The sequence below is a fragment of the Natator depressus genome, chromosome 7 (assembly GCF_965152275.1).
Source record: "Natator depressus isolate rNatDep1 chromosome 7, rNatDep2.hap1, whole genome shotgun sequence".
NCBI classification, from domain to species: Eukaryota; Metazoa; Chordata; order Testudines; family Cheloniidae; genus Natator; species Natator depressus.
Genome location: NC_134240.1, coordinates 75,487,785 through 75,513,895, shown reverse-complemented (window position 1 = coordinate 75,513,895; position 26,111 = coordinate 75,487,785). Strand labels below are relative to the sequence as shown.

The following is a 26,111-nucleotide window of genomic DNA, read 5'->3' as shown; positions in this document are numbered from 1 at the left end:
TTGAGCAAAGAAATAAGACAGTATCTGGCATTGGACCTTAACAGTTCCTGCTTGTGATGAGGTGGCTGCCCCATATTGGCCCATAAGGGGTTAATAGAGCCCTAAAGGGGCTGTGCAGGAGGCAACCAATTAGAGAGGGGTTGTGAGGAGCAGCCAATCACAGCCACACAGGCCCAGATAAGAAGGGCTGCAGGGTAGAGTAGCTTCAGTTGCTCCCTGGAGCTTGAGGAGAGAGGATTGGTTATCTGCCTTGCAGGAGGAAGAATACTAGCACCTTGGACAGAGCCATGCTGGGCAGGATCAGGGGCATGAGAGCAAGCCCATGGCTGACTGCTAAGACTTGCATGCTCAGGTTTGGAGATAAGGATGGAGAAGGTACTGAGGCTGTGGGGAAATAGCCCAGGGAAGTAGCCTGAGAGGTTGGAGGGGATGCAGTATCTACAGAGGCTGCTATCTAGAGGATCCCTGGCCTGGGACCTGGAGTAGTGGGTGGGCCTGGGACAACTTACCACTGAGGAAGTGGCTGGACTGCAGTAATGTTCCCCAGAAGGCAGGAGCACAGAGTGTGGCACAGCCTGAGGGCTGTGCTCTGAAGAGGATGCCACAGTCCTTGGAGTGCTACGGGTCCAGGAGCAGAAGTGACAGCGGGTGAGAGATCACTGAGTGTCAGCATACTAACCTGTGGAGCTGATCTGTAAGATGACCAGCAGGAAACACTAGTGTGGTGAGTTGCACCCTGTCACACTGCTCAATCTAGAGCAGATTTGAATGCTGGAGACACTGTGAAGCACTTTAACTTGATCTAAACTAAAAAGGCCTTTAAAAGTTCACTAACCCTTACAAGTATTAACATGAGGAGTATGCCTTGATTGGAATACTTAACTACCCTGCTCTGAGGGTTTAGGAATTAATGAAATTTCCCTCTCTGAGTAAATTATTATTATTTTTTTTTACTGTAGTGCCTGGAGGCTCTAGCCCAATTATGCTAGGAACTATAGAAACTGTATAAACAGAGGCATGGATGTTCACTTTGCCTAGGAGCATGGAACTGCATGCTAAAACCTAAACATACAAAGTATGGGGAGCAGGGCAAGTCAGTGCCTGCATGAGGAAGTCAAAATGTCAGGGTGAGTGATCTGCAAGGGGAGATGCTGGGGAGGAGTAGCAGCAAGCTCCAGGCTGTGAATGAGAGTCCTGACAGATTGTGTATCTCTCTGCAGGGATAGCTACTCCTGGCCCTTGTCCAATCACCCCAGTTCTTCACTCTCCTTTGCCCTTTCCCAGACACTGTGGAAGCCACTCCACATCCTCTGCATCCTGCTCTCTCCTCCACCCCCAGCAGCCACAACGCTTTGCCTAGCTTGAGTGTGTGAAACAACTGACTAAAGAACCATGCATGCGCACTATTTCCATTGAGGGGGGTGCAAACTTCTGTTGCACCTCCTCTTCTCCCCCCCCATTCTGCTACCCCTGTGCAAACATAATCACAAAGAGATGGCCCTTGCCCTTAAGAGTTTATAGTCTAAGACTAGAGACAAGTGGCTAGAACAAATGGATGAGCCAGCATGAGACATAATGAAACTGTACTTGTCACCATGATAAGCAGTGGTCACAACACGCCACTGCTATAACCAAAGTATTAGGGAAGATTTCTAAAAATTGTACTTATATCTTTGCTAACATAGGTTTAACTCTACCAGCTGATGGACCATTGCTTGGCACTAGCACTTTAAGCATGTAATCTTGCTCGAAGTGACGTGGTGATAAAAAGGAGGAGGCTACTAGCTGCCAATCTGCATTTAGGCACCCAACCATGCTAACGTTAGTGGAGCTGAACAGGAGCTCTGGGGAATGTTGAGAAAATTCCCTAGTGTAGACATGGCCTGAGTGTGCAACAAAGCTGCACTGATGACGTTTAAAGAACCTCGCTAAGAGGGGACGGGGATGTCCTGATAATATGCTACCTATTTTCCTGATAATAGGGGGAGGTCTGGTCACCCTCCCAGAAGCCTCCACCCCCCCCGACCCCCTGAGAAGCGGGGGCTGCGTGGTGGTTGTTGCGTTGAAACAATTCAAGACTTTCACGATGCCTTAAGCTTCGCTGCTGGATGAGTTCAGGGGAGGCCGTTTCCCACCTGTGAGGGGCGGGGGCTGAGGGAGGCAAAACCCGGTGAGCGGGCTCGAGCCACCCTGTGGCGTCTCCTGGCGGGTGGCAGCGTTTAGCGCTGGGAGGCAGGGAGCAGCTGAGGCGCGCCCAGGGAGGGCGCACCCCGCCGGAGCGCTCAGCCCGGCACAGGGCTCTCTTGCCGGCAGCTCTCCGCGCCCCGGGGCGGGCGGGCGGGCGGCGGCGGCGGCAGCAGCGCCCCTACCGCCCGCCTCCGCCTTCTTCCTTAGTTCCAACCGGTTCGGACCAGCCCGGCTGTCCGGCCCCGCGCGGAGCAGCGGCCCCTGCCCGGAACGCGCAGGGGCAGCCGCTCGCCCAAAGCCATAAATAGGCGGCGGCTGCCCCGCTGTCAGCAGCCAGTGCCGGGCTGTGCCGCGTCCCCGGTGCGCTGCCGGCTGCACCCGGGGGGACCGCAGGTAACGCGGGCGGGGCTGGTGCCCGGGGGCGGGGGAGCGGCGATGGCGGCATCGCCGCTGCCCTAGTGCCCGGGGCTTGCAGAGCCTCGCTGAGGGGTGTGCGGCGGGAGCCTCGCGGCGCTACCGGGCAGCTCCCGGGGCAGGGGGTAGCGGGCCCGCTCCGCGAGCCCCTGCCGCGCGCCCCGGCTCGGGCCCCCCCCCCCCGTCCGAGCGCGCGCCCACCCCTGCCTCGGAGCCAGCCGGGACCAGCTGCAGCACCGCCGGCCCTCCCAGGCCGGGCACAGAGATGCCCTGTCCGCCCTGGCGTGCGGGGCGCTTCCTAGGCGAGCCCTACTGGGTGACCCCGCGTTGTATTGCACAGGGCAAGGGGTGGCTGAAGGCGGCCGCCCCGTGCTGGGCTCATCTCGGGGAGCTTGTGAGTGTCCGAGCCGGGCGTGCACTAGCAGCAGTGATGCTGTGTGACGGACGAGAGAGAGGCGAAACTCAGGGTGCCCCCGAGTTTGGGGGGTTGAAATGAGGCCGTTACAGCGCTTTTTGAGGTAGTGTTTTGGATTTGTTAAATGCAGTCATAAGGAGTCTGTCTTTGCACAGTTGATTGGGTGTAAACTTCTCTTCTATTGGCTTTTACTAGCCTAATCTGAGGGGCTTTTGTGAAGTAAAAGTGTGCCCTAAATAAGGAAAGTGCTAGTCACTAATGGTTAGAAGAAGGAACTTGGATTCAGGATTCCTCGATTCAGTTGCTGGTTCTGCCCCCAGCTTGCTGTTGGACTTTGGATAAAGCATTTTCTAGCACAGTGCCTCAGTTTACCCCACTTATAGGACTGACGTTTCTGATATGTTTTTATAATGTCTTGCATATAGTGCACAGAGGCCAGCCAGCTCCAGGCCCTACTGCAATAGAGATTTTCCATAATTTGTTATAAAAGTAAGTTTAATTCTTCCCTTGCATGGGGTGTTATTAGGTTTCATTAAAGTTTCTGAAGCATTAAGTCTTCTGATGCAAGAAGCTACAAAAGTGTGGACTATTATTTTATATATTTTCTTATTTCTAGGTAGCACATTAGTACAGTAATAGCATGGTATTTTTACTGTTCACTGACGTATTACTGCTGTAAATCAGTGTGATAAAGAATTTGTGCTGGTGTTAGATTTGGAGTAATGCGTTTGGCAATTTCATAATTGCTTCTGCTTGGTTAATGAATGATAGCTGAAAACTGGAAGCATTATGTTTTACAAAGCTTGTGCAGCAAAAAATCCAGTTCATTTCAATATCTTTCAACACTCTGTGTGGGGGAACCAAGAGCGCCTTGTGTCTAGTTTCTGTTTATTGTTGAATGGGATAGACTGAACTGAACAACAACAATTTTCTTCCAAGATGTCACATTAGGGATGTAACATCCCTGACAAGAAGAATCTGGGAACTAAGCAATCTGAGGGGAGACTTGCTTCTTAATGATTGCTAGGTGTGTGTCTCTTTGTGCAAACAGTTATCCAAAACTGGATTTGGGGTAGGTCATGTAATTTTTGTTCTCTGTACCAGCAAGGAAGAAGATCATGAGAATTGGTGGTTATAAAACATTGCATCAATTCATAGAAAAGGAAACGGACAGAGACCTGTGCACTTGTTGAGAGAACTGACAACAGAAGGAGCAGATATGGACTCTGATATGTAAGGCTACAGCTGTCATCTTTTGACCTTTGCAACTGACATCTACTATTAAAGGAAGTTGAGGGACCATACTTAATACATATGGTTTCAAAAATTATTTTTAATAGTAGCCTATTTCTGACTGTTGTTTTCACCTGTTTGTGGAGTGATCAGAATTTGAAAATGGTTATAATTGGTTATACTTAGCAGACTGATGTATCGGAGGTCAGCTCATCTAAGAACATGTAGATGTAGTTTGTGCAAGAAAATTATTATATGGTAATTGGAGTGTAAATCCTTGATTCATTTGGTGATGATTTTCTTTTACAGAAAAATGTAGTGGAAGAAAATATTTACTTTTTCTTGAACCTCAGAGCTTACTTATCAAAGAGAAAGCCAAGAGAGAGTGGAGGGGGTAAAAGTGAAATTTATGGAAGTTTAAATATAAAAATTGTAAGCTGAAGCGAAGATAGAAAGTGCATATGAGTAACTTTAGAGTAAAAACTACAAAAATGTTGTAATTAAGGAATAATTAGAAATTCAGAGTTATAATAAAACTTCAGAGAAACCTCTACCATTTGAAAGTATGAAAATATAACTAAGGTACTCATATTCTCTTAACTCCATACCAGTGCCCTGCAAACATGGAATGACTTAGCCTTGGTATACACTGATGGTGGGAAATTGATCTAAGTTATGCAACGTCAGCTAAGTACTTAGATCCACTTACCGTGGTGTCTTCACCACGGTGAGTTGACTGCTGCCGCTCTCTGGTCGACTCTGCCTACGCCTTTTGTGGCCCTGGAGTACAGCAGGCAATGGGAGAGCGCTCAGGGATTGATTTATCGCGTCTAGACTAGACGCGATAAATCCCCACTGGATCGATCGCTGCCCGCCAATCCGGCAGGTAGTGAAGACATATCCTTAGTTTTAATCATGCACTTGTTATGCTGACCTCTGCTTACTTTGCAGCCATATGCTGTCAACAGAAAAAATATACTTTACAAATTCGTAGCTAGACAAATAGTAAATTGAAGGCAATTATTCCCTTTTCTTGATTAAGATGCTATGTTCCACATACAGGCATCCTTGTACTTAGAGTTAACGTACCTAATATATGCACTTTATTAGGCCCAGTTCATTCATATATATTTATATAGATAAAAGCACTGGATTAAATGAAGTTCGAGTTGTGATGAAGCAAATTACAAAGCCAGTCCCCTGTGGTGCACATTTTCAATATTACATTTTAAACCTCTGCGAACTTGGTTTTGTCTCCAAATGTAAGATGTCACAACAGCAAACTATAGATTTCATAAAGCTTTTATGAAACATATTCTTCTTTGGGTCTCCTGTGGCTGTTAAAATTTATGATTACTGGGTTAATATTTTACATAATGGGAAATTCTAACGCTAATTCCGCTAAATGTAAAGTTTAAGATACACAGTTAAAGTACTTAAACTACTGTATTTCCATACTTTAAGTGATTGGATTTCTTTTAAATTTACCCTTAACATTGATTTTTTTTTTTAAGTTTTTCTAATGGCTTTTTGATGATTGCAGTGTTCTTGTAAGGTTGTTTTTGCCCTTAAATTACTGAGATGTATTCCTAACATTAATTCAATTTTTAAAAATTGAATTAATCTATAATTTTTTTTGTGTATATTACACACATTTTAAAAAATGCTTTTATACCTTGGGAGACAAGGAGCAAGATAGCCTACTGAGTCCTAACATCTGCAGAAGACTGATATTCAGGCAGCCAGGGAACTAGGGAATCCTCTGGAGCTTAATTTTGTGTGGTCTTTTTTGCTTCCCAGCCAGGCTTCATGACTTGGCTCCCCAGCGTATCACTACTCAAACAGACTCCATACTTTGACTCTTATATTGATGCTCTGCAGATCTGCTTATTCTGTCTGCTGAAACAATGGGCCTGATGCAAACTCTACAAATGCTTCAGCAGCTGCTGCAAACTTAAAAAAAAAAAAAACAGCAGGAAGACAAGTCTAGAACTGCTGTGGAAATCAAGATAGGGAATGAATAACTCCAAGGAAGCTGACTAGGGAGCCAGAATGACTGCAGGAGCTGCCAGTGTCTGGTGATTCCTGCAGAACTTGGAAACACTTCAGGTGCTCTGAGCTGATGATAAGGGAGAAGCCAAGGTGAGTTTAGGAGCTCTATAGATCTAAAGGAGTCACTAGGGAAATAGAAAAGGAGGACTTGTGGCACCTTAGAGACAAACAAATTTATTTGAGCATAAGCTTTTGTGAGCTACAGCTCACTTCATCGGATGCATTCAGTGGAAAATACAGTGGGGAGATGTATATACACAGAGAACATGAAACAATGGGTGTTACCATACACACTGTAAGGAGAGTGATCAGGTAAGGTGAGCTATTACCAACAGGAGAGCTGGGGAGGGGACAACCTTTTGTAGTGATAATCAAGGTGGGCCATTTCCAGCAGTTGACAAGAACATCTGAGGAACTGTGTGTGTGTGTGGGGTGGGGGGGGGGAATAGTTTTACTTTGTGTAATGACCCATCCACTCCCAGTCTCTATTCAAGCCTAAGTTAATTGTATCCAGTTTGCAAATTAATTCCAATTCAGCAGTCTCTCATTGGAGTCTGTTTTCTGAAGTTTTTTTGTTGAAGAATTGCCACTTTTAGGTTGTAATCAAGTGACTAAAGAGAGTGAAGTGTTCTCTGACTGGTTTTTGAATGTTATACTTCTTGACGTCTGATTTGTGTCCATTTATTCTTTCACGTAGAGACTGTCCAGTTTGACCAATGTACATGGCAGAGGGGCATTGCTGGCACATGATGGCATATATCACCTTGGTAGATGTGCAGGTGAATGAGCCTCTGATAGTGTGGCTGATGTGATTAGGCCCTATGATGGTGTCCCTTGAATAGATATGTGGACACAATTAGCAACTGACTTTGTTGCAAGGATAGGTTCCTGGGTTCGTGTTTTTGTTGTGTGGTTGCTGGTGAGTATTTGCTTCAGGTTGGGGGGTTGTCTGTAAGTGAGGACTGGCCTGTCTCCCAAGATCTGTGAGAATGATGGGTCGTCCTTCAGGATAGGTTGTAGATCCTCGATGATGCGTTGGAGAGATTTTAGTTGGGGGCTGAATGTGATGGCTAGTGGCATTCTGTTATTCCTCAGATGTTCTTGTCAACTGCTGGAAATGGCCCACCTTGATTATCACTACAAAAAGTCCCCGACTTCCCCCCCGCTCTCCTGCTGGTAATAGCTCACCTTACCTGATACTCTTGTTACAGTGTGTATGGTAACACCCATTGTTTCATGTTCTCTGTGTGTATACATCTCCCCACTGTATTTTCCACTGAATGCATCCGATGAAGTGAGCTGTAGCTCACAAAAGCTTATGCTCAAATAAATTTGTTCGTCTCTAAGGTGCCACAACTCCTATTCTTGTCAATGGGACTTTATTTCTTCAAGGAAGAGTGAAGGGAACCTTTGCTGGCTTAGGTAATGGGGGTTTCTCATGGTAGCACTGATGGCAGGAGTAGGTATCGGAGGAGACTGCACTAAGAATGAAAATTCCATTGTTGCCTGTCCCCATCTATACAGTGTGGTGACTGGAGAAGATGCTAGCAACTGGTAATTGAGGTAAAGCTCTGGCTGTCAGTGGCTGGGGTGTATTGGGTAAGAGCGCAGCTTGTGAGAATGGCAAGGAAGAGCTTTGTTTTTTTGTTTTGTTTCAAAGTAATCACTGACAAACTTTCCCCTAATATGTTTAGACTTTGAAGGCTGTTTCCTTTTTTCAAGGAAAAGGACCAAAGACTTAATTTTAAAAAATAGGTGTCTTTGTGTCATTTGCAAAAAGAAAAAGGAGTACTTGTGGCACCTTGGAGTCTAAGGTGCCACAAGTGCTCCTTTTCTTTTTGCGAATACAGACTAACACGGCTGCTACTCTAAAATTTGTGTCATTTGGCATTCATTAAAAGTCAGCTAGAGCCCAACGAAACATTCTGATTCCAATTCAACCATGAGTAACTTCACAAGTATGGCTGCACACTCTTAAAGTTAGTCCTGTGCTCTTGATCTCAGCAAGACCTTTCAAATAAACTACATTTGAAGTTTTCTTGAACAAGCTGTTTTTTAAAGTTTGGCAGTTTCTTCTAACATCTATTTTTTTTTTCATAAGTTCCCTATCTCAAAAATAGTGTATCCAGATTACCTCAGATCAGATACCAAAAATATCTGTTGCTTAGACAACACAAAATTTTAAATAGAAATGACTCGAGCATTTTAGGATGAGGACAAAATCAGGCTTATCAATGGAGACTTTCAGCTTGTGACTATGGCATAATAAAGTTTGCTAGAGGCTTTGATTGTGCTTGGTAAAAATAGTAAATCAACATAATATCTTTGTCTTATTTAGTAAAGAAATCTAATATGTGAATGGAACTATTATGTAAATGATAGGATGTTCGCTATCACTGATCTCAGTTTAAGTGCAATGTAAAAGGTATGTTTAGGAAACAGAATAATGTGCCTATATTAAGTAGCTTTAATTTTAATTACCAAAAAAGAAAGCAAAAGATATCTTCACTGTGCAAAGTAAGTGCTGCCAAATTGTCAGCTGGTATAAATTGGCATAGTTGCATTAAAGTCACTGGAGTTATGCAGATTTACTCCAGCTGAATACCTAATCCAGGTTTTTAATCCTTTTCTCCCCCCCCCCCCCCGTCCTTTTTCAATTAGAGCATGACAAAACACTTATGACCAAGACATTTTTTTTTCTTTAATGTCTGGAACAAGAACTGATTTAAACAATTTTTGCTGAGCCTGTATGCCAAGTTTCTGAGCTTCAACACAATAGAAATTAAAGGCTTGACACCGCAGCTAAAATGTAGGGAAAAATATTCATTGTAGAAAAATATTGTTTGTGGTATGAATTGTTAGCGAACAAAGCAGAATAGATATTTTAACCATATTTTTAAGTGCACTTCTAGTTTATTAGTTTTCTGAGCACTTCCCTGTTTTTGTGTCTGCAAAGCATCCTTTCTTGAAAATATTGCAATATGCACCACTTGTTGTTTGTGATGAGCACAAAAATGCAAATCATGGATGGTATCTTAATACAAGAGGATTTCTACAAACCCTTCAGTAGTTGTGTGTGTAATCTTTTGCAGAAATGAGAAGGTCCCATTTTATATAATTTGAAGGGTTCTGACGACAGAAAATGTGTATATTTTTAAATGCTGTTGATCAAAACTGCATTGTCTTAGATTATATGATAATGCATCTGCATTCAAATAATATAGAGTTGATAGCAGCTAATGTATCAAGAGAAACTTACTAACAAGAAATTACGAGAGAAACTTAATACAAGGAAACAAAGTCCTTGATTTATAACTGATAGTAATATATTCTTAAGACAGTCTGTCCTCTTATAACCCTGTAAATCATTCCCAAAGAGCCCTAGAGGGTCAAAGTTTGTTTTATGTTTGTTGGCCTGTATTTTTGCTCTTCTTGGGTCCAAGGTTGCTGTCAGCCCCTAATTGATCAAGAGAGGGCTAGTGTTTCTCCACTCTAAGTTTTGACGTTCCTATTAGTGTTTTTTTAAAAAAAGGATCAAGCCTTCAGACTTTCATGTTTGTTTTACTATGATAGCTATTGGCTGTGCGTGCAGAAGAACTTTTTTTTTATCGAATATTTTCCCCACAGGTAGAATTACCCAGTGGAACTGGAGTTATATATTCTAGAAGGTTGAAGGAGTCTAGATCATCTTCTGTAAGTAGTGTACTTCTTAAATCAATTGCATCTCTAGTCCCACCATTTTCCATGTCTCAGTAATGAACATTTGTAAAAATATTGACTTTTCTCTTGGAGCTTTCCATAATGTATTTCTTAATTGAATTTTCACTTGAGGTATGTAATTCTTAGCATTTAAATTTTTTCTTTTTTTTTAAATTATTTTTGTAAAATATCTTTGAATTTTAATGGAGAAGGAAAAAGTATACATTTTCCATGTTGCTTGATTTGCAGACATGCTCTAAATTTCTTCTCTGCTGCTGTTTTTGTTTCTTACTTGGCTAGAACAGTATCACAGCAACCTTCTTCCCAGTGATTTAAACTTAATACCTAGTTCTACTTAGGCAATGTGTACGTAGATCTGAAAGCACTTTACAAAGGAGATCAGTATCATTATGACCATTTTACAATGGGAAAACTGAGGCACAGAGTGGTGAAGTGACTTGCCCAGGGTCACACATGGAAGGATTAGAACCTAGGCTTTCCTGCATACCAGTCCCAGGCACTACCTACTGGGACACATTACTTCTCCTAGTCACCTCTGTAGTGATTTATCTAGTCACTCTTCATGACTCTAAAATAGCTTAGCCTGGAAACTCCGAATTTTATACTTGTTGGCCTAGGGGAGGATGGATTGTGCTTTTGGTCAGCTGTGGGCAATCAGTTACTAAAAGGAATTTTCCTACATTAGGAATCTTGCAGGGCTGCTAAATGTATAGCTAGCTGTTCTGGAGTTCAGGAAGCCTACACAACTCAGATGTACCCTTCCCAAAATACTTAAGATGTGCATCTTAAGACCTCTGCATAGTGTGGCAGCTCTGAGGGAGGTCTTAGGAAACTTATATTCAATCATGATCAAGTTTTTTCCGGTACATATAGCATTTATATGCAATTTAGGAAACTTACACCTGCTGGTTGTGAGACTCCCAATGCACATAAAAGGAATAAAGTTAAGGTGGTGGTTTTGATGGTTCCAGTGCTGTAGATGTCATTTCGTCTGCAGGAACGAACAGAGGGCTGTTTCCAGTTCTACTATTACTTCTGCCCCAAATATGGAATATCCCTCCCACACAATTACACCTCCTGAGGTCTAGGGTGGGCAAGATTCAGTCTGGGGCTGCATGACCCATTTTGTATACGTAAGTATCGTTAGTGTCTGATGCTTCATGGTGTTGCATGGGTTAAAAAGTGAACCCTATGCCACTGGAAAGTGAAATTATCCCACTTTCCATAAGGGCCGAGTACTCATTTCTAGCCCCAAAATGTTAGATTCAAATCTGTGACACTTTTTAAAAATTATTTTCAGAAAGCTAGTTTGTTTTTGGAACAGTTCTATCTTTATTAATTTTTCCCTCCTCCTGAGCCCTGTACAATTGGATTTATGGTAACTAAGGCACCACCAGGTTGAAGAATAATTTAAAAAAAAAAGTGACATATGTATATAATGTATGGCTTATCACTGACATTTTGTGTATTATTACATCTCGTGCATGTTTTATAAGAAATGCCAAGGAGTGTTTGAAGCTTGATCAGCACCAGGGGCTAGGGCTGCATGGCTGGAGCCCGGGGCCAGCGCCTGCCACCGCACAGCTGGAACTGGGGGGCAGAGGCCGAATGAAGCTCTGCGGCCAGAGCTGGGGGTCAGCACCTGCTGCCCTGTGGCCAAACCCAGGAGTTAGTACCCAAAGCCCCATGCTTGGAGCCCGCTGCCCTGTGGCCGGGGCCGGGGGTCGGTCCCTGTGGCCAGCACCTGCTACTGTGTGGCTGGAGCCCTGGGAGCCAGCACCTGCTGCCATGCAGCTGGAACCAGGGGTTGGAGGCTGAAGCTCCACAGCTGGAGTCCAGGGCTGCATGGCTAGAGCCAACAGGAGGGAAGGGGCACGGGTCAACACCCGCTGCCCCACAGTTGGACCCCGGGGCTGCAAGTTCAGGTTCCTGAAGTCCCAGGTTCCTGAAGTTCCTACTGGAGCCTGCCATCCAAACCCCCTCCCCCCAACATGGGGCAAGAACTCCCCTCGCTCCTGCAGTGTTATGTCCCACCTCTCTCCAGGGGTGGTGCATCCAGGAGCAACAAGGAGGGAGTGGGAGGAGCCTATGTTTTGTCCCTCCCCATCACTGCCCAGGAGGCTGTAGTGGCTGCACGAAAAGCCCCTGGTGGCTACATAATGCCATGGTGGCCGCATTTGAGAAATGGACTAGTTCATATTTTCTATTGTATGTTTTGTTTGTTCTCTGCTTTGTACAGAGCCGGCACTAGAAAATGGTATTGCTGAAGTCGCCAGATGGTGGATGGGGCTGGGTGATTGTCCTTGTTTCCTTCTTTACTCAGTTCTTCTGTTATGGGTCTCCATTAGCAGTTGGAGTCTTGTATCTAGAATGGCTGGATACTTTTGGAGAGGGGAAAGGAAAGACTGCTTGGATTGGATCCCTTGCAAGTGGAGTTGGATTACTTGCCAGTAAGTCTCAAAGCAATATATATTTGTAAATGACATGCTTTCTTCATATTTTAATAGCTGTTAAATCTATTTATGCTTTTAAAATGCACTAAATGATTAATTTAAGAATGGGAATCTAGAAAGAACTTCCATACTGTATTTTGCCTTAATCCAAGGTGGTTAATGGCATGCTACATGGCATAACTACATTTTTGCATTTTACTTTTTTAATGCACAACAAAGTACAATGTCAGTTTAACAAAGAGGAACTTGCCACTAAGAATGTTGTTGTCCTAAGGATAAATCCAAAATAACTTACTTTAGCAAACTAAAAATAGCTGAGAGAAATTGCTTCTGTGAATCCTAATTTATACTGTGAACAAAAAATAAGAGCTTGGGGGGAGCACAGATCTTTCATTATTATTATTTTGCTGTTGTTTTGCTGAAAGGAGAACAAATAACCATTATCTTGATTTGTTGGATCACAAGGAGAGAGCAATTAAGGAACTAGTTAGTCATTTTTCTAGCTTGAGATATGGAACTGGCAGCTCCACTTTCTTTACTCAAGGAAAAACTCCCACTGAAGTTGGGAAAGGCATATATAAATGACTGCAGTAACTTCAGTAATGTGGAGCCTTTCTTCAATAAGGAGCTCATCATTCCAAGAGGAACAGCTGGATCTTGTGTGATAGAATATTTCCTGGGATGTCTATAGGTGAAATAACAGTGCTGCTGTATGACTGTAATACTGAACACCCCTTATAGAGCTGTGTAACATTTGCTAGTTTTCACTATCCAAAGATTCATACATCGAAACTGAAATTTTTGCACACTATATCCAAGGCAAATCTTCATTATTTCCATCAGCAGATTCCACTTCATGAAAACCGTCATATCTGTCTGTGACAGCAAAACTCCGAGCAAAGCCTCCTTTGCAAGAAAGAAGGAAGAAATAAGTTCTGTAACCAAGTGTGATTATTTGTAATAAGGGTCTTGTACTTTCAGGGTTAGATTCATAAGTGGGATGTAGGCATTGCAATGCTTGATGTTATGGCTAACTTGTATTCGGTTAAGTACCCTGCTCCTAACACCAAGTTAGGTGCCAAAGCACCCCATACAGTGCCTGGGAAGAGTTAGACCTTAAAAAAGGGATGAATAGAAGCCAGCATGCTGAGTGGGGAGCTGCCTAAACTAGCTAGAAAGAGAGGCTGAGGAGAAGTGTGGCCTAAATCTGGGTCAGAGGGAGGTACTTCTCTCTACTTGGGATTCACAGCCATGAACCCTCTCCAGAAGTGAGGGAATGGCCTGGGTTATGTTCTTTGGTACCACTGCCACTTTCTCCTCCTCTCTACACAATCTCTTCTCTTCTCCTCCCTCCCCACTCCAGCCCAGAAGAGTGCTCTTATAACTGGGCTATACAATATTATGGGGAAGGTCTCCGCAACCTCTCCTGGTGTTGAAGCTGTTCCACTTTGTATAATAATTAAATATTCTTGGGGTCAGAGAGAGAGAGATGGTGAGTGACTCTATAGCTCAGTGACTAGGCACTCACCGAGGTGGGGGAAGACCTAGATTTGAATCTCTGTTCCACATCAGGCACATAGGGATTTGAACCCCAGTATCCCACCCCCCTGAGTGAGTGCTCTAACCTTCTGGACTGCTGGGTAAAAGAGGGCTCCCCCACCTCCCCATCTTTCATGTTAAGTGTGCTCTGAACATGCCTACTGGATCCAGCCCTGCAGGCAAGCTAATCAGGGCAGGGGAAACCCCTAACTTGTGAATCCTGCTGTGGTTTAGGCATGAGTTAAGTGCTGAGCAACTCAGTGCTGTCAGGATTTAGGTGGCTCAGTGGCAAAAATTTAGGCTCCTATGGGACTTTACCAGTGGAAGCTTCAAGTGCTTCCAGGCTTAGGTGGCAGCTGATCAGTGGTTTTGTGAATGCCAGTGGTGCTTAAATATTGGCCTTAGGTGTGTTCAGCACCTCCCTGGGAGCTCCTCAGTGTGTTGAAGGATTGAGGCCTAAATGAAACTTGTGTGAGGGGAGTAAATGAGAGAGATGTTCTTTCTACCTTTACCTCTGTGACCAAAGCTCCTTGTCTCACTACCACCATCAGCCAAACCCTCCTCTGTGAGAAAAGCCCCAACTTCCTTTTACATCTATCTAATCCTTCTCTCATTTCTTGCCAGCTACTAAACCGGGGTGGGCAAACTTTTTGACCCAAGGGCCGCATCTGGGTATGGAAACTGTATGGTGGGCCATGAATGCTCACGAAATTGGGGGTTGGGGTGTGGGAGGGGTGAGGACTCCGACTGGAGGTGTGGGCTCTGGGATAGGGCCAGAAATGAGTTCAGGGTGTGGGAGGAGGTTGGGATGCAGGCTCTGGGTGGGGATGAGGGGTTGGGGGTGCAGGAGCGTGGGAGGGGGATCAGGGTTGGGGCAGGGGGTTGGGGCGCAGGAGGGGGCCAGGGGTGCAGGCTCCAGGTGGCACTTACCTCAAGCAGCTCCCAGAAGCAGCAGCATGTCCTCCCTCCTGCTCCTGTGTGGAGGCACGGCCAGGCAGCTCTTCACGCTGCCCCGTCTGCAGGTGCCACCTCTGCAGCTCCCATTGGCCACAGTTCCCAGCCAATGGGGGCTGTGGAGGCAGTGCTTGGGGTGGAGCAGCATGTGGAGCCACCTGGCTGCCCCCATGTGTAGGAGCTGGAGGTGGGACATGCTACTGCTTCCAAGAGCTGTGTGGAGCGGGGCAAGCCCCTGACCCCACTCCCTAACTGGAGCACCGGAGCAGGGAAAGCCCTGGAGCCTGCCCCACAACGGGAGCTCAAGGGCCAGATTAAAATGTCTGAAGGGCCGGATGCAGCCCCTGAGCCGTAGTTTGCCCACCTCTGTACTAAACCCTTTGACTCCCTCTGCCTTGGTACAAAACAAATCACCAGTACTACATTTTACAGAGTCTCGAAATTTCTGTGACATCATAAAATAAATGGGAAAGAGGTCTTGTAATGCACTTTACCATTGAATAATCTAGTACTCTTAACTTTTTTTTAACAGAATTAAAACACCAAACCCCTGTTTATCAGTATTTTGAGTGTGTTTACTCTTTTCAGAGCAGGATGAGAATGCTGCCTGCTTAATGGCCCTTCTTATATTTTATACTTTGAACATATAATAATAGCTTTACAAAGTGCAGTATTCACAAATATTTGATTGAAAACAAATTGTTTACGCCAGTGTTCCAGAAATTGAAATCCCAGGGCCTTGGCATTTTCCACTGGTCATTCAGACTGCATATACATATTTTCAAAAAAAGTCATAATTTATTAAAAAAAAAAAAGAATTAGAATGCGCCTGAAGTGTTAATGGCTTGCCAGGACAGACCTGGCTTACACTCATGTCTATTGGGCATAACATTGGATGAGATGATTACTTCAGTAGTGGGGAAAAAAGGTAGTTTCTTGTACCTTGTCAGGACCTGACAATGAACTCATCAATTTTGATTAGGTAAAATGTTAAATCATTTGAATCAGTGAGTCAACAGAACACTAGAGGATCAAAATTTGTTCCTGGATTAAGCTGGCAAAAATGTGCATTCCTGCTATATATCTGAGGGCAAAATTTAGCCCTTGGGTTGAAATTCAAGCTTTCTGCATCAAGTCTGACTACACTGGCGTTGTGCAGGGAACTAAACAGAGACCAGGAGAATGAAATTCACATCTATGCTTGTGAGTGTATGTGCATATGAGAGATGACTGTCATGGAACTGGAATACAATCGCAACTTCTCTGTGCCCCTGTCAAGGTTCCTTCCCCACTCTGAACTCTAGGGTACAGATGTGGGGACCTGCATGAAAACCTCCTAAGCTTATTTTTACCAGCTTAGGTTAAAACTTCCCCAAGGTACAAACTATTTTACCCTTTGCCCTTGGACTTCCACTGCCACCACCAAACTTTATCTGGGTTCCTGAGAAAGCGTTGTTTGGAACGTCTTTCCCCCCAAAATCCTCCCAACCCTTGCACCCCACTTCCTGGGGAAGGTTTGGTAAAAATCCTCACCAATTTGCATCGGTGACCACAGACCCAAACCCTTGGATCTTAGAACAATGAAAAAGCATTGTTTTCTTACAAGAAGACTTGTAATAGAAGTAAAAAAGAATCACCTCTGTAAAATCAGGATGGTAAATACCTTACAGGGTAATTAGATTCAAAACATAGAGAATCCTTCTAGGCAAAACCTTAAGTTACAAAAAAGACACCCAGACAGGAATATTCATTCTATTCAGCACAGCTATTTTCTCAGCCATTTAAAGAAATCATAATCTAACGTATCTCTAGCTAGATTCCTTATTAAGTTCTAAGGCTCCATTCCTGTTCTGTCCCCGGCAAAAGCATCACACAGACAGTCACAGACCCTTTGTCTTTCTCCCTCCTCCCATCTTTTGAAAGTATCTTGTCTCCTCATTGGTCATTTTGGTCAGGTGCCAGCGAGGTTACCTTTAGCTTCTTAACCCTTTACAGGTGAAAGGATTTTTCCTCTGGCCAGGAGGGATTTTAAAGGTGATTACCCTTCCCTTTATATTTATGACAGTCCCCTACATGGGAGCTCAGTACCTCTCCTTTTTCCCCAGTGCAAGGCTCATACATGGATTAAGCAGCACAGAAAATCTTATATGGGCCCTGGGGTAAATGTCACCATTAATAAGGAGAAATATTTATTTCCTAATGTATTATCTTCATTAAATTGCGGTTCATTTAACAGTTGTGCTTACCACTAGTAAGCTTATAAAAAGTTATGGCACTTAAATTGTTTGTTCATTTAAACATTTGAATAATTTATAAATTATTCATTTGAGTAGTTTGTGTATTAACACATTAGGGTTACACTTTCTATCTGACCCATGGCAGGCTTATTTCTACAAATGGTTTTCAGAGCAACATCTTCAAGTACTACTTTCCCAGCACTTTTGCACTAAAATTTGCTTATTACTTATGTTAATGACAAACTTCTCATTTAATTACTACTTTCATGTGATTTTAACATACCACACTGCTTGGAGACTTCCTCATTTATATAGAGAATGAGTACCAGGTTTATTATCATTTATACTGGTGTAAATCTGGTGTAGCTCCATTGGATTATAGTACACCAATGTAACTGAGATAAGAATATGTGTGTGTGTGTTTTTCAGACTGGCACAGGAAACAAGTATTTTTAAAGAGCAATGTCTATGTTTTTTTTTTTTTCATAGCTTCAGTGTTTTCAAAAAATCTAAATTTCAAACCTGCTGATTATGGTGAGTTTTAACTCCTTCACCTCAGTACAGAGGATCTGCACAAGACCCTGCACATTTCATGAGACTCATGTAAAGAGGTGAACTGGGAATCAAGTAGCACTTTGGGCCTTGGGTAGCACCCTCTTTATTGAGGTGCATTTCACATTAGCCTAGTTTCCCACTTGTGCCATTTCAACTATAATCCTGGCAACATCATTAAGGCAATGTCTCATGTCAGTATTGTGAAAATAAGGGAGTCTTTCTTTTTGTGGCATCATTGCATAGCTTAGTCATAACCTCCCTTATCATGCTCAGCTTAGAAACTGTGGACAAGCCAAGAAAAGGGTTTATAAAATCTTCTATATTTAAACATGACACTCAAACTTTACAATAAAGCTATTGTTAATTCTGTGCATATTTATTTTTATAGCTGATCCAAAGAAGACTTAAATGCAGAAGGAAATTACTCTTGGTTTTTTAATTCAGTTGACTGACAGGGAGATTAATATATTAATCTCAGTAAGGGGTGGTGAAGTGGGTGGGGGCGGGGTGGGGGAATGTCATGTTTTGCCCAGTTCTAGCAATTTAGGGTATTGTGAATGTCTGTTTAAAAAGTGAGAATTTTAATTATGTTCCTGAACTCCTCCCCTCCTCTTTTAAAGAAAACACTTTTTTAAATTTAAATCACTTGGTATACAAACCAAAATTAAATCAGAACCATGCAATATTCTAAAAAACCCATCTCACTCCTCCCCCAAAACAAACAAAAAACATCCCCACCCAATAGCCAAGCCTGTGCAATGTTGCATCGTAGCATTTTATAGATGACCTCACAGTATTCTGCAGTGCAAGAGACCAACTAGAATACATCTTTTATTTTTATTTATTTATTTATATTTAAATGTGGAAGAGGAATAAGGAGACTATAAAGTTGCTTTAAAAACAAACAAATTAAATCAAGGTAAATTTATGTGTGGAATGCTCTTGGTGGTTTGAGGTATAAAGTACATAACTTTACCATTTGTTAGATTTCACATCATATTTTTTTACAACTTTTGTTTTATAAAACACCTTTCAATGAGTACAGATTTAAGGCCAAATATTGCATGCATACAGCTCCAACTGTAGTCCGTGGAAGCTACAAATGGAGATCTGAGAACAGAACTTGGCTCAAAGTTTTGTCATTTTAAGATTAACAGATTCTTTTCAAATAGGTTTTGAATGAAAAGTCTATTGGCCACAAGTAGGCTGCTTTCCAGTGTGTGAAAGGGATTCTGGGACCGATTGCGCTTCCCCAAGCAGAAGTATTTGGAAGTGTTCTTTCAAAGCTGTAGAGACCTGTTAGTTCCAGAGAAACATCTTAATATGCAAATGTCTCACTAGAAATAAAAATGGCTTAATTTTTGCATAAGTTGGCTAGATCCTATGCTGGCATTGCATCCTCATTAAACAGGTTCAAGCAGGTATTAATTACAATGGTGGGTCAGATTAATGAAGATAGTAATGAAAGAGAGGATTTTTTTTCCTGTTCTTTCTCATATCATTTCTGCCAGGGTGGATTTGATTTAAATCATGATTAAATCAGTAGTCAGGAAGACTCAATTTAAGCATGGATTTCTACATAAAAGTGCATTCTTGTTGGTTGTTATAACCTTAATACATATTCTTCACAATTCCAAGATAGATGTAGATTTCATTTTTAGAAGGTACACACTATATATTTTTAAAGTGATTTATTTTGAAAACTTTTCAGATTAATTTTACAGCTATATCAGAAAATGAATGATTGTTTGGTTATTTCATTTACCAAAGATAATTGAAGCAGATATTTATGAAGTCACTGGGAGGTGAACTACATCCAATTCAACAGGTTAATATTTAGAGGATTTTCTTGCCATGTTGTTTTAGGAGGAGAACATCACCAGACAGATATTTAAATTGTTTTATTTAACTAAAACAACATTATGTATTCTGGATATTTTTCTTCAACAGCAAACATAATATTTTAACAAAACAAGCATATGCATTTTTGGATTTAAACATTCAAGTTTTTTAAAACAAGTTTGTTTTTGTTAAAATTGTTTTTAAGTAAAATAGTTTAAATGAAATATTTAAAAAAAATAAAAAATTCAATCGACTATGTCAGCCAGGTCAACATGAGAAACTTAAAATATTGGCTTCTGCAGCTAACACAGTAGTCTTCACCTTCATTTTCCTGTTTGTTCATAATCTGGAAAAGAAAAACAAGCTTTCCTGCTTTTTCAGGTCCCAAGTGATTTCTCAATTTTGGAATGAATTAGTCCAGAGGAAGAAAATATTCTTTCTACATCAGCAGAAGAAGCTACTGCTGTTTAAAAGTGAGCTTATCACTTCAACAGTCTCTGAATCCAAGTGCTTAAGTGTCTTCCCCCAGTTTACTGGTCTGACTTTCTTTAAAACATCACCAGCAAACATATTTCTTGAATGGTTCACCCTTAGCTGTGAAGTTTATTCTAGCTGGCATTATGGAAACACGGTTGCTGGATATCCATGTCATAGCCAGCTCCGCTTCTTCAGCAGTTAAGGTTTGACCCTGGTACCGAGTATTGAGAATATTTGCAAGAAAATGAGCTGGAGATAGTGCTTGTCTCATTCGGGTTTTTTTTAATGCTTGTAATTTAACTGTCGTTGCATGTGTCTCCTTTTTAAGATCTCCCTCAGTTCCTTCCAAATTTCAACAGCATCAGCAATAAAACAGCTATTTCCCTGCATTTTGTTCAAGGCTACAGAAATAGGCTTCAGGGTACTCAGCATGTGTTCAACATGCCTCTTGTGCCTAATGCTGAGAACTTCGGCTGTGACAGTGCCATCTATTTTTTTCACGATTTTGTTCACAAACTGTCATCAGATTAGGCCAGTTCTTGATATAGTGCTCAAAAGAGTCCACTACTGAGTTCCATCGCACATCTTTGTGGGAGAGTTAGCTTGGTTCCTCCCACTTTTTTCAGAGCAGCTGCTGCAAAGTGGTTGTTACGGAAGTATTTTGCAATTTCAAAAACAGTCTTTATTTCTGGAACAGTCTTTATTTTGGCTAAGAGATGCATCAAATGAGCACTGCAACTGTATATTGTTAGCTTGGGACTCTCTTCTAAATTTCTTCTCATCTTGGATAAATTTGCAGCACAGTCTGTGACCGAACTGCGTACTAGACATTTGAATTTTTTTTCAGTTTGGTATAGCTTTTACTGCTGCTGCTTGTAAGTATTCTGCTGTGTGTGCATTTCCTGATGTATCAATTGTTTCTGTAAGGAAGACATTCCCTTCTTCTGTTGTCACACAAGCACATACAACAGGATCATTGTGGACATTGCTCCACCCATCAAGACTCAAATTAACAATTTTACACTCTAGACCAAGGGTGGCTACCCTGTGCCTCCGGAGCCACATGTGGCTCTTCAGACGTTAATATGTGGCTCCTTGTATTGGCACCGACTCCGGGGCTGGAGCTACAGGCACCAACTTTCCAATGTGCCGGGGGGCGCTCACTGCTCAACCCCTGGCTCTGCTTCAGGCCCTGCCCCCACTCACCGCTTCCCCAAGCCTGCTGTGCTCTTGCTCTTCCCCTTGCCCCTTGAGCCTCCTGCATGCCATGAAACAGCTGATCAGGAGGTGCAGGGAGGGAGGGGGAGGCGCTGATCGGCAGGGCTGCTGGTGGGTGGGAGGTGGTGGGGAGCTGCTGACATATTACTGTGGCTCTTTGGCAATGTACATTGGTAAACTCTGGCTCCTTCTCAGGCTCAGGTTGGCCACCCCTGCTCTAGACCTTTTTCACACTGCTCAATTTCTCTTTCATACACTTTATCTAGCAATTTGCCTGTGACATCTGCTCTGTTGGATGGACTGCATTCTGGTCTTAATGACTGAACTATGTTAATGAAGTGTGGGTTCTCAATCATACGGAAATGAGAGTTTGTTGCAGAAACAAACCAGGCAATTTTTTTCATTGATTACCTCTTTTTGTAATCTGCTGGTTCTTATCACAAATTTATCTATGGTTGTTTCTGGATGTTGGAGATATTTTTTTTTTCTTCTTGCTACAGGTGATATACTGTGGCTATGTGACACACATGATGTGACTGAAACACTATCATTGGCAGATAACTCTGAAACTATAGAAAATGATGGTGATCTTGAAGGTGGATAGTCTTCAGAATCCTGTATGTTGAGCATGGATTCTCCTAAACAAAATAAGTCAATGCAGTTATTTAATTATTATTACCGTACTGCTCATTTAGTATTACTCATTGCATTCACTGACACTCAGTACTACTTTAAAGGTGAAATTGTGAAAGGAAGATCTGCCTATTTCAGCTTTTTTTATCACAACTGCATCTAAAATGATAGTACCATAGAGTAACAACTATATTTTTTTTGCTCAAACATGAGAATTCAAGAATAGTCCAGAAGGAAGACAGGCAGTCCTTAAGAAGTATGAAATAAAAAGTTTACCAATCTGAAGACCCTGCATGTTCAGACATGTTCCTTTCATCATCTTCAACACCGCTTCCTCCTGAGAAGGAACACTTCTCATGATGTTGTTTCATTCGGGCAACCAGGCCTTGCATTTCTGTGTTGCACTGTTTGCATTTTGCATGCATGCCTGCCTTACTCACAGGTGAGGCACTTCATTAAAATATTCCCAAACTGGGTCTCTCTTACAGTCTGGTGCCATTATAGGTTTTCCCTTCTAGTGAGAATGGTATAGTAGATCTCAAATGAGTGAAGGCTACACTAAGAAAGACCTCAAGACTTCTGGAATATGCTGCTCAAACAGTTTCACTCTTGTTTCTACTGCCTGTCCCTCCCTTCTCACATTTATCTCCAGATTTCGTCTCTTTGTCCAGATCTATTCCGCCCCCAACAATCTTCTATTCACTGAACTCTTTGAAACTTTGCACTTTTAGAGAGAGGTAAGGGATTGACTGTGTACACAAATTTGCAGAGGGACCATAGGATTGAGGTCTGTTATTTCTGACCTCTATATATTTAAAAACGTTTTTGCTGTTAACAAGCATGTTATCTCTGGAGACACAAATCCACAGTTTGAGAACTGCAAAACTAAGCATCTCTGATGGTATCTTCTAGACTGAGCACCGAGTCCCATTGGGTAGATAGAAAGATTAACCTATGTAATCTATACAGAAGCCCCTGGAACCCCATAAGATTAGGTCCCTAATCCATGAACTATTAGAATTCATTTACAAAACTTTTCTTAAACATTACATGAATATAGTGTCTCATGCTATAGAATTAGAATTTATAATCCCTATTCCATGATGAGACATTATAGCTCAAAGATATATCTTTATCTTTAGATAGGTTTTTTTCCTCAAAAAGCATTTTATAAAGAAAAATCCTATTTAAATTTAAAAAATCAATTTTGTTTTTAAATCATTGATTTTTATCCATGATGATTTCTGCAAAATCATCATAAACAAAAAATAGCAAGTTGAGAAAGTGAAGAGAGGGAGATGTTAGTACTGATAGTCTTTGCAAGGCAGAAGCTTCAGTCGATGGGTCCCTAGACCATTATTCTTCTACACAGGCAGCAGGGCTTCACCCTGCCTTGCAGACTGTCTGCAGTCATCAAAAGATCTAAGTAGTAGTGTCTTGTGAAGGTGGAGTTTGATGGCTGCATTGCAGATCTCTGATGTGGCTTTTTGCCTTACAGTTAATTATAGGTGATTTAAGGTCCTTAATTTGGATGGAAAGAAATAAAAAGTGAGGAACATTTTTCTTATTTGTGTGTGAGGCAGATATTTATAAATCTTTTGACATCAAGCTTATGCCAAAGATTGTCTTGCAGATGTTTAGCAAATGTGAGGAAATAATTACTTCTTAAGAGCCATGGAGAGATTATTTTACTGAAGGAATGAGTTTGTCTGAGATTTATTTTATCTTGGTGAAGGTCGCTGTGTGATTCTTCCATGGAGAGTACTGTTATCTCTGAAACTCTCTTGTCAAAGATAATGGCTACCAGAAATCATATTTTTATTAACAAAAAGTAGCTATCTTATGTACAAGGCTTTAAAAATAGGAAAGGAAGAAGCCAATAAAAAAATTTAAATCCAATTCCAGAAAGATGGATAATCTAGGAGATTGACCAGTTTAACTGCTCTCTGAAATGTGAGAATTTGGGGATGTGAAGTATTAAAAGATTCAGCATCTAAATTTAGAACACTCCTGAAAAATGGACCTTTAAGAAATAGGCTCCTAAACCTAGGGCCACAGTATCTTGCAGAAACTGTAGATTATTTGACATGTTTGTATCTTCAGGCTTCACTTTCTTTTCCTGTACTGGGAAGTTTTGTAAAAAGGATGTCTTGGAATTTGGAGAGTCCCTTCATAAAAAGAGGAGGAAGGAAAAGGAAGCGCTGTTTATCTTGTTCACAGGATACTTACCAAGAAATAGAGAATGAAAAAGAGTGCAGATTCTTCTGCTCAATGGAATTGTTATCCCTGCCTAATGTTTTTAGTGTAGCAGAACTTCTTATGTAACACACAGACATCCTGTGTGTTTTTTGTTTTTTAAATCCTGAGGTTTTAAGAAACATATCAATTTTAATTTGCCAGTCTAGTAATTAATTTCAAGAATCAGCAACAACCTAACACTTCAAGCACTTGCCCTCACTAATTGCGCTACAGAACTTTCATCCTCACAATATACTGATTGTTGCTGTTCCCCTTGGCAAGCTTCTCACTAGCTTCCTTACCTCTTCTAAAATCAAAATAACCAACCTCCACAATCAAGCTTCTTGTTTCCTCCTCTAACTCCTTCTCCCTTACCCCTTGCCTGGATAGAGCCCTGATCTAACCACCTTGAAGAGTCCTAAAACTAACAACTTCTTTAGAAGCAAAAGCTCTGACCTGCTTTTCACTTGACCTATGGTTCTTTCCTGCTGCCATATCTGTTCTCCATCCCAGCTTCCATCACAAGCCTGCTTGTGCCTCTGCCAGTGCTGCTGCTAACCGTACCAAAAGCCTGGCTCACGTTCCCAGTTGCTTGTTCCCACCTGCACCAATTTCCAACTGCTGTTTACCTTCTTACCCACCTTGCCTTAATTCCCCTCTTCTGGGAATTCCTCATGTTTCCCCTTAACATAAGCATGACCAGCTTGACAAATGTCATCTAGTACAGTAGTAATCTACCAGACTGCCATCTTCTATATAGTACTTTTGGAGAATTACAATTGGATATGGACCTGATCAAAATATCCTTTAACTATGAAGTTTGATCTTCTCAAATGGCCACTGCCTCTAAAACTTGCCAGTCTAAAAACCTGGTTCTGAAGACTTCCAAACTTAGGAATTTCAGATAGGAGTTTGAATTTTGCAGCTCAAGGCCACTGCTAGTTACTAGTATTATTATTACTCAGTAAGCTTATGATCACACATGCAGGTTCTTTTTATTGCTTTTAATATGTTTTCTCTATAATGCTTTCACCTTAAAAATAAATGTGCTCACTTAGAAAGAGCCATGTGGTAACTTACAACTGTGGGCAATTAACCTTTTGTAGCCTCTGATGAGAAAGCAAAGCACAGTCTGGCTTGCTGGTGCACTCCTGTCATAAATCTAAAGGGAAGGGTAAACCCCTTTAAAATCCCTCCTGGCCAGAGGAAATCTCCTCTCACCTGTAAAGGGTTAAGAAGCTAAAGGTAACCTCGCTGGCACCTGACCAAAATGACCAATGAGGAGACAAGATACTTTCAAAAGCTGGGAGGAGGGAGAGAAACAAAGGGTCTGTGTGTCTGTCTATATTCTGTCTTTGCCGGGGATAGACCAGGAATGAAGCCTTAGAACTTTTAGTAAGTAATCTAGCTAGGTACGTGTTAGATTATGATTTCTTTAAATGGCTGAGAAAAGAATTGTGCTGAATAGAATAACTATTTCTGTCTGTGTATCTTTTTTGTAACTTAAGGTTTTTGCTTAGAGGGGTTCTCTATGTTTTGAATCTAATTACCCTGTAAGGTATCTACCATCCTGACTTTACAGGGGGGATTTTTTTTTATTATTTCTATTTACTTCTATTTCTATTAAAAGTCTTTTTGTAAGAAAACTGAATGCTTTTTCATTGTTCTCAGATCCAAGGGTTTGGGTCTGTGGTCACCTATGCAAATTGGTGAGGCTTTTTATCCAACATTTCCCTGGAAAGGGGGGGTGCAAGTGTTGGGAGGATTGTTCATCGTTCTTAAGATCCAAGGGTCTGGGTCTGTAGTCACCTAGGCAAATTGGTGAGGCTTTTTACCAAACCTTGTCCAGGAAGTGGGGTGCAAGGTTTTGGGAAGTATTTTGGGGGGAAAGACGTGTCCAAACAGCTCTTCCCCAGTAACCAGTATTTGTGTGGTGGTGGTAGC

The 26,111-nt window shown here is 42.0% G+C and overlaps 1 protein-coding gene across 28 annotated transcripts in view; it reads left to right on the top strand.

The window, feature by feature from the left end:
- The first annotated feature begins 248 nt into the window (after nucleotides 1-248).
- SLC16A9 (solute carrier family 16 member 9) overlaps nucleotides 249-26,111 on the top strand; it is a 39,566-nt gene continuing 13,703 nt past the window's right edge. For 2 of the 28 annotated variants that reach the window (XM_074958825.1, XM_074958824.1), the window contains exons 1-4: nucleotides 3,939-4,043; nucleotides 4,121-4,249; nucleotides 9,929-9,994; nucleotides 12,261-12,471. In XM_074958825.1, coding sequence (XP_074814926.1) covers nucleotides 12,276-12,471 — 196 coding nt within the window. In that variant the 5' untranslated portion in view covers nucleotides 3,939-4,043; nucleotides 4,121-4,249; nucleotides 9,929-9,994; nucleotides 12,261-12,275. Of the gene's footprint in view, nucleotides 725-2,043; nucleotides 2,171-2,380; nucleotides 2,581-2,798; nucleotides 3,120-3,441; nucleotides 3,506-3,938; nucleotides 4,044-4,120; nucleotides 4,250-6,049; nucleotides 6,392-9,928; nucleotides 9,995-11,018; nucleotides 11,155-12,260; nucleotides 12,472-26,111 lie in introns of those variants that run through there. The other 26 variants (XM_074958801.1, XM_074958799.1, XM_074958797.1 and 23 more) reach the window with 26 other exon arrangements.